General features: G+C 45.2%; 1 protein-coding gene across 1 annotated transcript in view; it reads left to right on the top strand.

Moving 5' to 3' along the window:
- Positions 1-1299: 1299 nt before the first annotated feature.
- Positions 1300-13917, top strand: part of piwil4 (piwi-like RNA-mediated gene silencing 4) — a 79199-nt gene continuing 66581 nt past the window's right edge. Inside the window, exons 1-3 of the mRNA XM_012958238.2 lie at positions 1300-1356; positions 6729-6823; positions 8703-8787. Of these exons, the coding sequence (XP_012813692.2) occupies positions 6734-6823; positions 8703-8787 (175 nt within the window). The 5' untranslated portion in view covers positions 1300-1356; positions 6729-6733. The remainder of the gene's footprint in view (positions 1357-6728; positions 6824-8702; positions 8788-13917) is intronic.

The following is a 13917-nucleotide window of genomic DNA, read 5'->3' as shown; positions in this document are numbered from 1 at the left end:
TGCAGGTTACAGGAACAGTGGGTGCTGCAGATACACAGTAGTACAGGTATGGGATCCCTTTATCCAGAAAGCTCTGAATTACTGAAAGCCTGTCCCCATAGACTCCATTTTAATCAAATAATTCAGAATTTTAAAACTGATTTCCTTTTCTCTGTAGTAATAAAGCAGTACCTGTACTTGATCCCAACTAAGATATAGTTACCCCTTATTGGGGGCAGAACAGCCCTATTGGGTTTATTTCATGGTTAAATGATTCCCTTTTCTCTGTAATAATAAAACAGTACCTGTACTTGATCCCAACTAAGATATAATTACCCCTTATTGGGGGCAGAACAGCCCTATTGGGTTTATTTAATGGTTAAATGATTCCCTTTTCTCTGTAATAATAAAACAGTACCTGTACTTGATCCCAACTAAGATATAATTACCCCTTATTGGGGGCAGAACAGCCCTATTGGGTTTATTTAATGGTTAAATGATTCCCTTTTCTCTGTAATAATAAAACAGTACCTGTACTTGATCCCAACTAAGATATAATTACCCCTTATTGGGGCAGAACAGCCCTATTGGGTTTATTTCATGGTTAAATGATTCCCTTTTCTCTGTAATAATAAAACAGTACCTGTACTTGATCCCAACTAAGATATAATTACCCCTTATTGGGGCAGAACAGCCCTATTGGGTTTATTTAATGGTTAAATGATTCCCTTTTCTCTGTAATAATAAAACAGTACCTGTACTTGATCCCAACTAAGATATAATTACCCCTTATTGGGGCAGAACAGCCCTATTGGGTTTAATTAATGTTTTATTGATTTGTTAGTGGACTTAATGTATAGAGATCCAAATTACAGAAAGACCCCTTATCCAGAATACCCTTGGTCCCGAGCATTTTGGGTAATGGGTCCTATACCTGTACTAGTATGGCATTGCTGTGAGGCCTATATACAGGGGTAGAGCACTAAACTCTAAATAAGGGCAAGAAATGTTTTTTAAACAGACCCCTAAACTCCTAGTGGTCCCCAGTGTATCAACCTTCTCTGGCACGAAAGTGATAACATTTGCTCCAAAAAGGATCATCCCACCCAAAGAAGTAAAATTCACAGATAAAAAATGATTTCCCCTCCTAAATGTTGGTAAAATAACCCTATAGGGGGCTCTCTTGGTATTTTGAGAATGTAAAGTAAAGTTTGCTACCTGCCTGGCTGGGTGTGGTTGGTCAATAAGGAGCAGGGTGTGGCCTAGAACCGCGTAGGTGGGTGCGGCTAAGCACACAGAACTGGGTGTGGTTAGTGACCGCGGAGCTTGAGCGAGAGACGCAGTTGCTGGCGCTAAAGTGAAGGAACATCGTATCAGGTAAGAATGGGGGCTTATTCTGGGGTAATAGATTTAGAATAGGGGTGCCCATTCCGGACAGACTGTGAAACAAAAGTGGAGATGTGCTTAGGCAGATACTGTATTGTGTGTAGGGAATTGATAACTTTTATTTAATCTGTAGCAACCTGCTATAGTCGGGGACTTGTTGGGGTTGCCTGCTTAGGCACATTATGGCCGGGAAACCAGAAGGGGCTGGCAGTTACAGCTTTAGGAAAGGTGCGCAGCTAGGGGGCGCTATGTACAACGTGAGTCAGCGCCGCAGGGGAGGGTGCGGTCGGCTCCGCGCAGTTAGCTGAGATTCTACTGCAGGTAACTCCGCACTTGTCTCATCTGTAATGTACCCTGACTGCGTGTTTATTGGATGCCTTATACCTGCCTTCCTTTAGTGCAGGAAGGTTGGGAACCAAGAGGGGGATTTTTAAATTATGAATTTTCAACCTTAATTTCTTCATTATAACAAGGATATGTCATGTATCACATAGACTTAGTTATTTCTGTATGACAGTTATTGATCCAAGTCTAGGTGCCATTATTATGTAACCATAGGAACCCTGCTGTTAGTAAAGTCATCAGGGCCACATGCCCAGGCACACACCTCAGCTACTATATTGCCCATATTCATGCCCTCAACTATACTTTGAATAACATAAATATCTGCTCACCCAGCACCAAGCAAAACTGTAAATATAGAAAATAATTTACCCCCTGCTCTAAAATATAAGGATATTACAAGTCATGACCATATAAAGGCTCCAGACTGAACATGCACAACAATTGCGTCCATTTAGGCTGTAGAGATGTAACGAACTGTTCGCCGGCGAACTAATTCGCGAACTAATTCGCGATGTTCGCCATTTTGGGTTTGCCGCGGTTTTTTTGGCGTTTTTTTTTGGCGTTATTTTTTGGTGTTTTTTTTTGGCGTTTTTTTTACAAAGTATTTTTCAGAGACATTTTTGCCCTTGATCCCCCTCCTGCATGCCACTGTCCAGGTCGTGGCACCCTTTAAACAACTTTAAAATCAGTTTTCTGGCCAGAAATGGCTTTTCTAGGTTTTAAAGTTCGCCTTCCCATTGAAGTCTATGGGGTTCGCAAAGTTCGCGAATATTCGCGAGTTTTGCCGAAAGTCCGCGAACGGGTCCGCGAACATTTTTGGCGATGTTCGCTACATCCCTATATAGGCTGATGCCACACGGTAGTGATATGCAGGCCAGTCCGAGACCTGTCAGTTGGGAAAGTTTAGGCCGATACTTGCAGAATATTGGTGGGTCCCAGCGGATTCTGGCTGAGCTCTTACTTTCTCCCTCCCTGCCCGTGACCTTACACTGCCTTTTTTCTGCCTCTGGAAACCTCTATTTATTGGCACATGCCTGCCCCTCTTCATGACGGGTCAGATGCAGGTCTATGAATAAATACCACTGCCAATGTGGGTTTGGGTTGTACATGGTGGGTAAGGGCAGGGCCATAAATATGGGTAGGCAGAGGAGGCACCTGCCTAGGGTGCAATAGTGGGAGGGCGCCAGGCAGGTACCTCTTGTGTCACCTGTACCCTTTCCCCCGACTGTGTAGCGGTACATGTAACCCCCTGCCGCCCTGTGTGTGCATGCGCCGGTGCACATGGGGGGGGGTGGTCTTGGCAGTGGACTGGCCAAGCTGACCAGGTTGCCTATAGCGTCTGCCCGGCTTGGCCTGGCACTGGGTTAGGGTTGGGTGCAGGTGGTCATTTTGTTGACCCGCGCATCACTGCTGATTCTTGGCAGCGACACCTCAGGGTTCCTAGGTGCCTTGAAGTGACCAAGTTGCCCCCTCCGAATTTCATTGTTTTGCATTGGAGGGGGCAAGGGAGTGCAATAGTGCTCTCTGCACTAGAAGACCCGAAATCCCTATTTAAAAATCAGAATTTCGGCTCTTTAAGTTACCAGGAGCAGTTTTGGCGTCCCTGGTAACATAGTGCGTGTGTGAGTTTCTCAACCCACCTCAGATATCAGCACCCCTAATTCTTGGTCTGCGGAAAAACCATGGGCAAGAATCAACTCCTACGCTGGCATCAACCTTCTTTTTTGCCGGCACCAGGTACCATTGTGTCAGCTGGGTTGCAGGCACTTGAGGCAGATATCGCTGAAAAAATGTGACAGTTTGCATAAATGCGACAGTTTGCACTTCTGAGCCGATATTCATCGCCTGTGCCTGTACGTGGACTTATACAGTGGTTCCGGGTGCAGGCAAAGATGAAGGCTGATGTTGGTGTAGGGGCTGATTGTTGGACTGCGTTTTCTCCATGTGGCATCAGCCATAAGTACAGGTATAGGATCCGTTATCCAGAATGCTCGGGACCAAGGGTATTCTGAATAAGGGGTCTTTCCGTAATTTGGATTTCATACCTTAAGTCTACAAAAAAATCAATAAAACATTAATTAAACCCAATAGGATTATTTTGTATCCAGTAAGGATTAATTATATCTTAGTTGGGATCAAATACAAAGCACTGTTTTATTTTTACCGAGAAAAAGGAAATCAATTTTAAAAATCTGAATTATTTGATTAAAATGGAGCCTATGGGAGACGGGCTTTCCGTAATTCGGAACTTTCTGGATATCGGGTTTCCGGATAAGGGATCCCTTACCTGTACAACCATAGCAATGGCTACATTCATAAGTGACAATCTAGTGTTTCCTAGTATACTATATTGCTTTACACTAGCATTCATGCACTAAAGCTGGCCATACTGTACGTGATATGAGCTGCCAAATAATTGGCCTATGTATAGGGGCTTCCCGGTGGTCTGCCCAACGTCGCTTCAGCCTAATATGGACCAGCACATGGTTGGCCACATTGGGCAGAGATCTGCTTGTTTGATCAATTACCAAATGGGTGGATCTAAAGGTGTATGGCAAGTTTAAGGGCCAATTTGCTAATATTTAACCTTTTTCTAATGTCTAACTAAATAATGATTTTTGCTTGGAATGCCAGTTTCTGTTTGCCCTTTGCTCTTCTCTTATAAGTTTGCCTGACTACAGAAGCGATTGTAAATGTAATTACTATTGAAAGCAGCATCTTTCTGTCCTTTGCCTTTCTCACTGATGGTCCCGACTGTTGAAACAATGTAGCAGAATCTCATTGATTGACCTGTGAAGAAGAATAAGAAACAAGGTCATAGGAGACCTGCCTTCTGTTTCAGGAGTCAGAACCAAGCGTGCAGAAAGAGACAGACAATGGTATTTCAGTCGCAGTCACAAATAACTTTGGAAGTGGTAGACGCAAGGCTGCACGGAACCACACAGAAAAGACGGATTAGGCAGGAATAATGGGCTCATTTGTGATAATGATCTGGCGGAAAGCACAAATGAAATGTTATTACAGATTCCCTTGTTTCTTTATTATGTACTTTATGGCACATTTAGTCGCTGCCCATAAACACACACTCACTATTATTTGTTTGTGATGATGATAAACACAATATCATTTATCACAATCGGCGCCATAAATGTGTAGGGGAGGGAACAGAGGAGAATATTGCAAGGAATAAAATGTGCTACAGAACTGAACTGCTACATTAAAGGAGAAGTAAACCTCTCCACTTGGTTTTATAATGTATTCCCCCCTCCACACAGGGCCCCCCTTCCCAGATCTGACTTGGATGGAGGCTGGCAACCCAACAGTGCAACTCAGTAGTCACAGAGCCAGTACAGGAGCCCCGGGATTTTTAGGGGAGACACCACTACAGTTGGGGTGCCTATGGGTTCCCTATGGGGGATCAATAAAGAGGGTGCAAGGTTTCTGTCACTTATCTCATTGGTGCTCTTTAGGTTCAGGATATATTAGCACCTACCTGTGCCTTTATTCTTTCTATAATTGATATAATGGCAGCATGTTCCACAGGGCTTTATAGATCACTAATGGGCAGTATCCTAGTTAATTATGTGCACCTCTTCCAAAAATGTAGGTTTTGGCAATATATAAATCTTTTGATACTCAGGGTATTTTGGGGAACAGATGTATCATGGGTAATATTACATGTGTAAGATGCTCAGTGGAAGGAAGAAATGGGTCACTGCTTTATCTAGATTGTAGCTGCCGATATGGGTCCCTTAGACTGATTCGGCAGCTTATCGGCCCGTGTAGGGGCAGGAACTAGGGGCCTGCCCGACCAATATCTGGCCTGAAATTGGCCAGATATTGATCGGACAGGTTAAAAGATTTGGCCGGATCGGGGACAGCTTCGGCTTGTTGATGCGGCCCCAAATGTGTATGGCCAACTAAACTCTACAAATACTTTTCAGGCACCCAAAGTCCATATCCTTTCCATTCCGTACAATGCTTTAAAAATCATATGGTTCTGATCCAGTTTAGCATATTAATAATGCCACTAATCCGTTGACTTGTGTATCAATTCAGCCCCTAGGATCAAGACCAGTGATTCCCAAACTGTGGGTCTGTGCCTTTACCCCCTGGGGACTAAAGCAGTCGGCAGGGGGTCAGCCTGATGATCAGTTATTGCAGGGATCCCCGAGCCACATTCAAATGTAAAAAGATTTGGGGAGCAACGCTAGCATGGCAGATGTTCCTGGGGGTGCCAAATAAGGGCTGTGATTGGCCACTGGGAGTAACATCCAGGGGGTTGGTGAGCAACATGTTGCCCCTGAGCCTCTGGTTCTATATCATTAAGTTAGTGTGTGATTTGGGGACAATGCTTAATTGCTTTCCTAGATATAGTTCAACTATTGTTTCTCTAGATAACTATGGCTGATAGACTGATACTTTCTTATATTTATAACCTTGTTATGGTCTAAAGGTCCCCATACACGGGCAGATTGTAGGTGATTCGGCAGCTTATCGCCCCGTGTAGGGGCAGAAACGAGGGGCCTGGCCGACCGATATCTGGCCTGAAATTGGCCAGATCTCGATTGGGCAGGTTAGAAAATTCCATCGGATCGGGGACCGCATCGGCTTGTTGATGCGGTCCCTGAACCGACTGCCCCATTGCCGCCAGTAATTCGATTATTTTTTTTTTAACTACACGCTCCCCCATCTCGCCACCTCGCCAAGTGGATCTCAGCGTGTATGGGGACCTTAAGGGGCCAACAACAACACTGTAATCTCTCAGGGGCCCTCTGATTTCATGTGTCGGACACTTTATGCCTATTCCATTGTACAGCACTGGAAGGCAGTAATGTATTTCACTTTTAAGGGGGAAGGCAATAAAAGTGGCAAAGTTTGCATGAGGATAAGTTACCTAGATCAGACATTTGATTGGATGTTGTGGGTTATTGGGCCTGGGGCAACATTTGAATTGTTTAACCCCTCAACAGTCTTTTTTTTTTAAATGTGAAATATTTTCTTTTATTGTGATAAAGGACAAATGGCTCTCCAAGAAAAGCCAATTGACTTCTCTCTGAAGAACAAAGAACCAGGCTTGGCACGTGATTCCCCTGGCCAGGCTTCAAAAATGGTAACTTTTCATTTGTCTCCTACGTTTAATATATTGTTACGGTGTACCGGGCCAAGAACAAGATTACGGTTACGTTTTATCAAAGGAGAAATGTGCCCAGTCAATAGATAGTGTTTAGCGTATATTGGTTTCCACTAATTAGACAGTAAATATTGAAGAGCAGCTTTATGTGCCCATAGTAAATATTCCTGTGTATCGGTATTTACACATACGGTGCGGGTGGAATATTGCATGCTGGTTACTTGGCTCTGCTCCATGTGTATATTAAGGCAGTGGCATGTTATTAATAGTTGTCCATCTTCGACTATGGAGGCCATTTAGGTTGCCATTGAGTTTGACCTTTTTAGCTGGCCCACTGTATAGAGCTCTGTCTGCATTAAGCAGCACTGTATCCAAGAGGGGCAGTTGGGGAGTGTCCCCCCTCCCACAACCCTAAAGGTCCCCCATACACGGGCCGATTAGCTGCCGATATCAGTCCCTTAGACCGTTTTTTTTTTTTTTATTGAAGCCCGCCGTGCTTCATTACCCAGTGCTCAAAAAGTGCTTACGAAAAGTGCCACACATAGTGCAAAGGGTGCAATGACTTAAAAAGAGGCTACATCCATAAAAACTCCGGGTCCATCCGCCAAAAGGCGCAGCATGGTCCTAGAATTCTTCAGGAACCCCTTTATCCCCGACCTCCCCGGCCAAAAGACCAGCAGGAGGCAAGGGTCTTCGGATCTCCTTCGCCTTCGGTGATATCGGAAGAAAGTCACCAAGTGAGCGGATCTGAAGGTGTTTGGGCACCTTAAGTTGTGCAATATTCGGGCGCTGCAGGGGGCACAGGCCATAATGAGTCCCTGTATGTACCACCTATGGCTCTGTTCCTCACACCAGGGATACAACGAGAGCCACGTGCAGAGCAGCATCTCATTTGAGACGTCTTTTGCATATCTAATTAACCCCTGGTCCATAGGCTCAGGCCTAGGCCTATGCTGAGCATAAGGTTACAGTTTAGTAATAGAAAATTGCTAATAAAGTGAAAACTGTTCAAAAGGGAAAGTTTCATCCATCAAAACACCCCTTTCTCTGTCACTGCTAGTGTCACGTTTAGGAACGTCACCGCCAGCTAAAGATCTTCTATGCCATGGGCCTGAGATTTGGGCAGCTATCTTGCCGCCCCACGCATGTTTTCATTGGAACAGGAAGTGGAGCTGGGGGTGAGGTTGGGGTGTAATCTGACTTGTAGGGCAGGTTTAGGTTTAGGAAGTTGGCACCTTTTTTATAACTGCCTTGCTGTACCTCATTCCTTGAGTGCAGCTGTCGATTTCTCTAGAAGACTGCCATGTCAACTCTCACACCCCATCGCCAGTAGTACCAGCCAAGTCAGCCACTTCCTTTAAAATTGCACCTGAATTAATTCAGAAACTATTGGGTTGAACCGGGGTGCATTCTGGGGTGTGCTCAATGGTGTAACCAAGGTGTAATAAGGGCCTAATGTATAATACACCCAAGATACAGAACTGCTGGTCAGTGTCTCTCTGGCTGTAAGGGTCCTCTTCCTTGGTTTTCAGCATTCTTAAGGTGCCCGTACACCTTGAGATCCGCTCGCGTGGCGATGTCGCCAAGCGAGCGGATTTTCTCCCGATATTCCCCACCTACGGGTGGGCGATATCAGGACCTGCCCGATTTCAGGCTAGATATCGGTGGGGCCGTCCCGTCGGTAGTGCCCATACATGGGCCGATTAGCTGCCGAATCGGTCTAAGGGACCCGTATCAGCAGCTAGAATCGGCCCGTGTATGGGGACCTTTAGAGTGCTGGTATTTTCTGGGACATATTAGTAAATGTGTGAGGTACCAAAATGTTACTGGCGCATATTGATACTTTCCCTTATTACAGAGCAATCCTCGTCCAGACGCAGGCAGCTCCAAAGATCTACAGGGAATCGGCAGTGGCAATGGCAGCGGAAGAGACAGCGGAATTGGTATGTATTTCTTGTGATGTTATTAAGTTCATGGAAGTATCTGTATAACTGGGTGTGGCTGGGTGAAATAAGGGTGTTGCCTAAACCGTCATAGTCTTCCCTTATCAAAATGACATATCTCATATGCTTCTTATTATATTTATGAACACCATAGTGAACTTATTCAGAGCTGGGTTAAGACCCAATGAGGCCAATGTGCTCATTTTCATTGTTGTTTGGTGCTCATTTGGCAACTATAGATCAGAAACTGCTGGGGGGTTGCAGGTTGGCTCTTCCTGATCTGCTATTTCTGACTAATAGGGACCCCACCTTTCTGGATCCCGTGGGGACCCCCATGCTCTTACTCCATTAATTCATGTTGCTTTGGAGCCACAGTCCTATAAAACAACAGCTACCGGAGCTGATTATTATCTGTACAGAGGTATCATTTAGCGAAGGAGCAAACCATGGAGAGGCATCCTTTGTTTTATGGGATCGGTTTCCAGTTTATGATGCGGGTTATATATTGGAGCTGTCAGGAGTCCCACCGGCAGACAGATCATTGCAGTATCTGATTTACACATGTCGCTGTAATAAAAGAACAGGCAAGCATAAACAACCTTGAAGTGCTCCATTATGTACTGAGCTCAGTAGAACTGTTCCGGTAAAGAGTTCAAACCGGTTCCCAAAGGACACAGAGCAGAACCATAAAGGCCCATTTAGATAGAATGAATTTGTGTTGGTTGTGTACTGAAAAGAAAAACAAGTTGGTTTTACCACTGTTGCAGGCATACAAGTAATATCAGGGGTATTTAAGGCAGTAATATATGTGGGGAGCTGTCTAAGTTCTCTACACTTAATCTGGTGAAGTGGCCCTCTGGTTTTTGGTGGTGGGACACTGGAAACAATACTGCTGGGCACTGTTGTTTTGGTGTTGGCTGGTTGACTGCACACTAATTGCAGAAAGGCAAGGAGACACAGACCGGCCCCAGGCCTGGTTGGGAGGAACATTGTATTGGTATGCCTAGTTTAGTCCCCAGCTAAGCAAGAAAAGCCCTCAGGACAGGCTATATAATGGAGAGAGCAGGGCGCTATTTCCTCTTTGGCTAAGAAGGAGAACAAGTGAATGATGTTAGAGAGTCTGAAGCTTTAAACCTCAAATAGGTACCAAGAGGAGTAGTTTGGTAGGATAGATAGTGGTAGGCTAGATTTGTGGAGCTTGCTGTAGTGGTGAGAGCTAGAGGAAGGTTAAGTAGACAAGCAGCTGAGACTCCAACAAAGATAGAGGAAGGGAACCAATGCCCTGGCAGTACCTTGCCCAGATAGCAACCCAATGGAACAGGGACTAGGTTATGTAGGACTAGAGGTGGCCATACACAGGCGATTTTAGCTGCCAATATCGGTCCTTTAGACCGATTCGGCAGCTTATCCGACGTGTATGGGCACGAACAACGGGCCTCTCCGACCGACATCTGAAATCGGGCAGATCTCGATCAGACAGGTTTGATTTTTCCATCGGATTGGGCACTGCAAGAGGTCGTTGATGTGGTCCCCGAACTGACTGCACCTATACCCGCCCTTTTAATCGATTGTTTAGCCCCATGGCCAAACGACCAAATTAGCCCGATATTGCATATGAGGATAAGCGAGCAGACTTTACCATGTATGGCCAGCTTTAGTGTGCCTCAAACACAATCAGGAAAGTAGGCATCAGGCTGGGGGCCCAGGGGCCTGGGATACCTTATGTTGGTCATATTTTCCTTTGGGAATTTGTGCAACAATAATAGCTAAAAGCTAGATATAAGCCCAAAAGGAGTATGCCCAAAAATACAGTAATCTTCAATTATTCAATTCAGTAATAATATGCCGACCCAGTTGGTATGTATAATGCAGCTCAGAAACAGTTCATCCCGAGCACATCAGATACACAGTAAGCATATAACAAGCACTGGAAAAAGGACAAATATGTGTATTTTATACGTTCCTGTATCTTTCCACCTTGTAACGTCTGTCTCAAAGAAGCATCAAAGGGACAATATCATTGCTAACATAGAAGTAAATCAGTTCCCTAAACATCACTTAACTCTGCTTTTTGTTTGTCGGCAGAAGTGACCCCATTTTCCTTTGATTATAGTGTTCCTTTAGGGTTTCTGTCAGCTCCCCAGCCTTCCCCTGCTCTGGATGAGAGAGGCACCCAGCTGAGATATCTGTATTTAATATTCCAGCATCACAGGGTTTTGCTACACGGGCAAAGGAAAACACTGCTGGCTGCAATTCATAAGCAGAGAATATATGTATTGTATGTCTTGTTGAGAAAACCTATTCTGAATGATCTCCCCTCATCACTGTTATCCGACTTAAGAAGAAATTTTGTTTTTTGTAGCAGTGTGTTTCTGTTGCGCCTTGGTTTTTTAATTAAACATTTTGAATAACGAATAAGGAAATATACAAATAACGCAAGGCATTTGGGGAGTTTGAGTCTTGACTGGATAAGAACTGGATCCCAATACAGTGTTTCAATGGTATAAGGAGTCAGGACAAGCAATGCACAGGCAGTGTTGGACTAGGGCAGGGATCCCCAACCTTTTATACCTGTGAGCCACGTTTTAATGAAAAAAGTAGGGCCAGAACTAGGGGTAGGCAGAAGAGGCAACTGCCTAGGGCGCAACAATTGGGGGGTGCCAGGCAAGAACCTCTCCTGCCTACCCCTAGCCCACGCTCCCTTCTCATTGCCCCCGCTGGTTGTCATTACACGGTGGGGGCAATGACTCCCCCCCCATCCTTGACGGAACTGCACATGCGGGGTGGATGGTGGGAGGTGCAGGTTGCCTAGGGCACCCGGTCGGCTTGGCCTGCCCCTGGGAAAAAGTGTTGGGAAGCAACACAAGCATGGAAAAAGATTCCTGGGAGTAGAAATATGTGCTCTAATCGGCTACTTAATAGCCCCTATGTGGACTGGCAGCCTACAGAAGGCTCTGTTTGGCATAATACTTAGTTTTTATACAACCAAAACTTGCCTGCAAGCCAGAAATTCAAAAATAAGCACCTGCTTTAAGGCCTCAAAAGGGTTGGGGAGTAACATGTTGCCCCTGAGCCACTGGTTGGGGATCACTGGGCTAGGGTGTCCAGGGTCCACCCAGGCTGCCACCTCAGGGCACACCTCATTAGTTGCAAGCTCTTTCTTCCACTCATCCCAGCCTCCAACCCCACCCCCACCTAGGTGCGCTCCATACCGTTTACTTCTTACTTGCGACCGCTAGCGGGGGTGAAGGCTGAGTGCCCAAAGAGCAGAGAGCAGCAAAAAAATCCAGTAGCACACTGAAGATGCAAGCCGTGAAAAAATTGTATTTTATTTGGCCAAGTACATATAAACAAGCAAAGAGCACAGAGCAGGCCTGGGTCAGTGGGTTTTTTCCCAGTGTCTTGCCCAGTCTAACCCTGTGGGCCCTGTGGGCAGGTTACCCTGTATTGCAACTGTCTACATTAAAGTTACCAAGGGTGGTTTTTGCTACCTCTGCTAAAGTACTATCTGAGGCCAGATATCGGATAGCCTTGTTGCTAAAGGTGGCCATACATGTTTAGATCCGCCTGTTTGGTGAGGTCTCCAACTGAGCAGATATTCTACCTTTAAGCCCACCTATGGTAGGTGATATCGGGCTAATTCAATTGTATGTCCCTAGGGCCAAACGATTACGTTACAACAGTGGGTACAGGAACAATCGGACAGAGGACCGCATCAATTAACCAATATTGTCCCCGATTCAACAGAAAAATGAAACCTGCCAATTTTAGGCCAGATATCAGTCGGATAGGCTCCATGGGGTGCCCATACATGGCCATGAACTACCTGAATTGGCAGCTGAAATCTGCCCATATGTGGCCACCTTAACTGGCCTTTTGGCAAGATTGATTAAACATACCCAAAGCTCTGGATCCCCGCTAGGGTCATTCCTATACTTTGGGAAGTGATGTTCTAGACTGATTTTGCAGAACACAAGCTGTCAGTGCAAGTTCCACTTGCAAATTCGTAAACATACATATTAGTGGGTACTGCCCCTTTAATTTTGTTGGCTAAATATTTCTTGGTGTATTTTGTTTGTTGGCCCTGCATCTACGCACTCTGAGATATGTACCCAACTGATATTGCCACAGAATGCTAGCAAGGAAATACCATTCATCATTGATTCATCTTGGGAGAAGACTGTCATATAAATATAGCTGTTGTTTATTGCCTGGAGGAATCAGAGAAGGAAATGGATTTTCCCGTCAGAACAGTGTTATATCAAAATATAAACTTTAATTGAAATGCATTCTTCAAGCAAATAAATTATAACTGCTGGATTCTTTGCACAGTTTTCTCTGCAAAACTTTATGTAGTAGAGAATGCCAGTTAATGCCTTTGTAATTACACCTACTGTATATACTGTGTGTGTATTTGTTACACTGCCCTTTATATGGCATTATTTAAACATTCAACAAATTCTAGCTCTGCCGCACGTGTATTTACCAGTGACTAGGAATCAGTCTCAGGCCTCCAAGACATAGGGTGGGCACACAATAGGTGCTGCTTTGGGTGACAGACACATATAGCTTTAAAGGAGAAGGAAAGGTAAAAACTACGTAAGCTTTATCAGAAAGGTCTATGCACTGAGCCCTCTATCAAAAGATACAGGATTTCTTGTCTATTTCCTGTGCCAGAGAAGCGAAGCTCTCTCCTCTCTCCCCTCTCCTGCTCCCCCCTCCCTCAAGAATGCTAAGAACTTCCTTCCCCCCCCCCTTAGGAATGTGGATCTGAGCCCGCCAGGTATATTCACCCATTGTACAGCCACCATAAGACCCAGTTAGGCATCTAGGGCTCTGTACAAGTAGGGCACCAGGAGCCCCATAACTGATTGGAGTAGCCAGAGACAAACTGCTTACTAGGATACCTGTTGGAGGGCACAGGCTGATGTGGAACTAACTGCTTAATTTCCAGCCAAGAACATGGTTTTCCTCTCTTGCCCTGGGTCACTGATGGAGTTCCAAAGCTGGGCCTCATTCACCATTTACAGCCACCATCAGAAACCCAGTCAGCCATCTAGGGCCCTGTACAAGTAGGGCACCAGGGGCCCCATGACTGATTGGAGTAGTGGCTGATTCAGTGGTGAGGGA

The sequence above is a fragment of the Xenopus tropicalis genome, chromosome 2 (genome assembly GCF_000004195.4).
Source record: "Xenopus tropicalis strain Nigerian chromosome 2, UCB_Xtro_10.0, whole genome shotgun sequence".
Lineage (NCBI taxonomy): Eukaryota > Metazoa > Chordata > Amphibia > Anura > Pipidae > Xenopus > Xenopus tropicalis.
The sequence above is the reverse complement of the archived record's forward strand: the minus strand, read 5'-3'. Positions and strand labels throughout refer to the sequence as shown.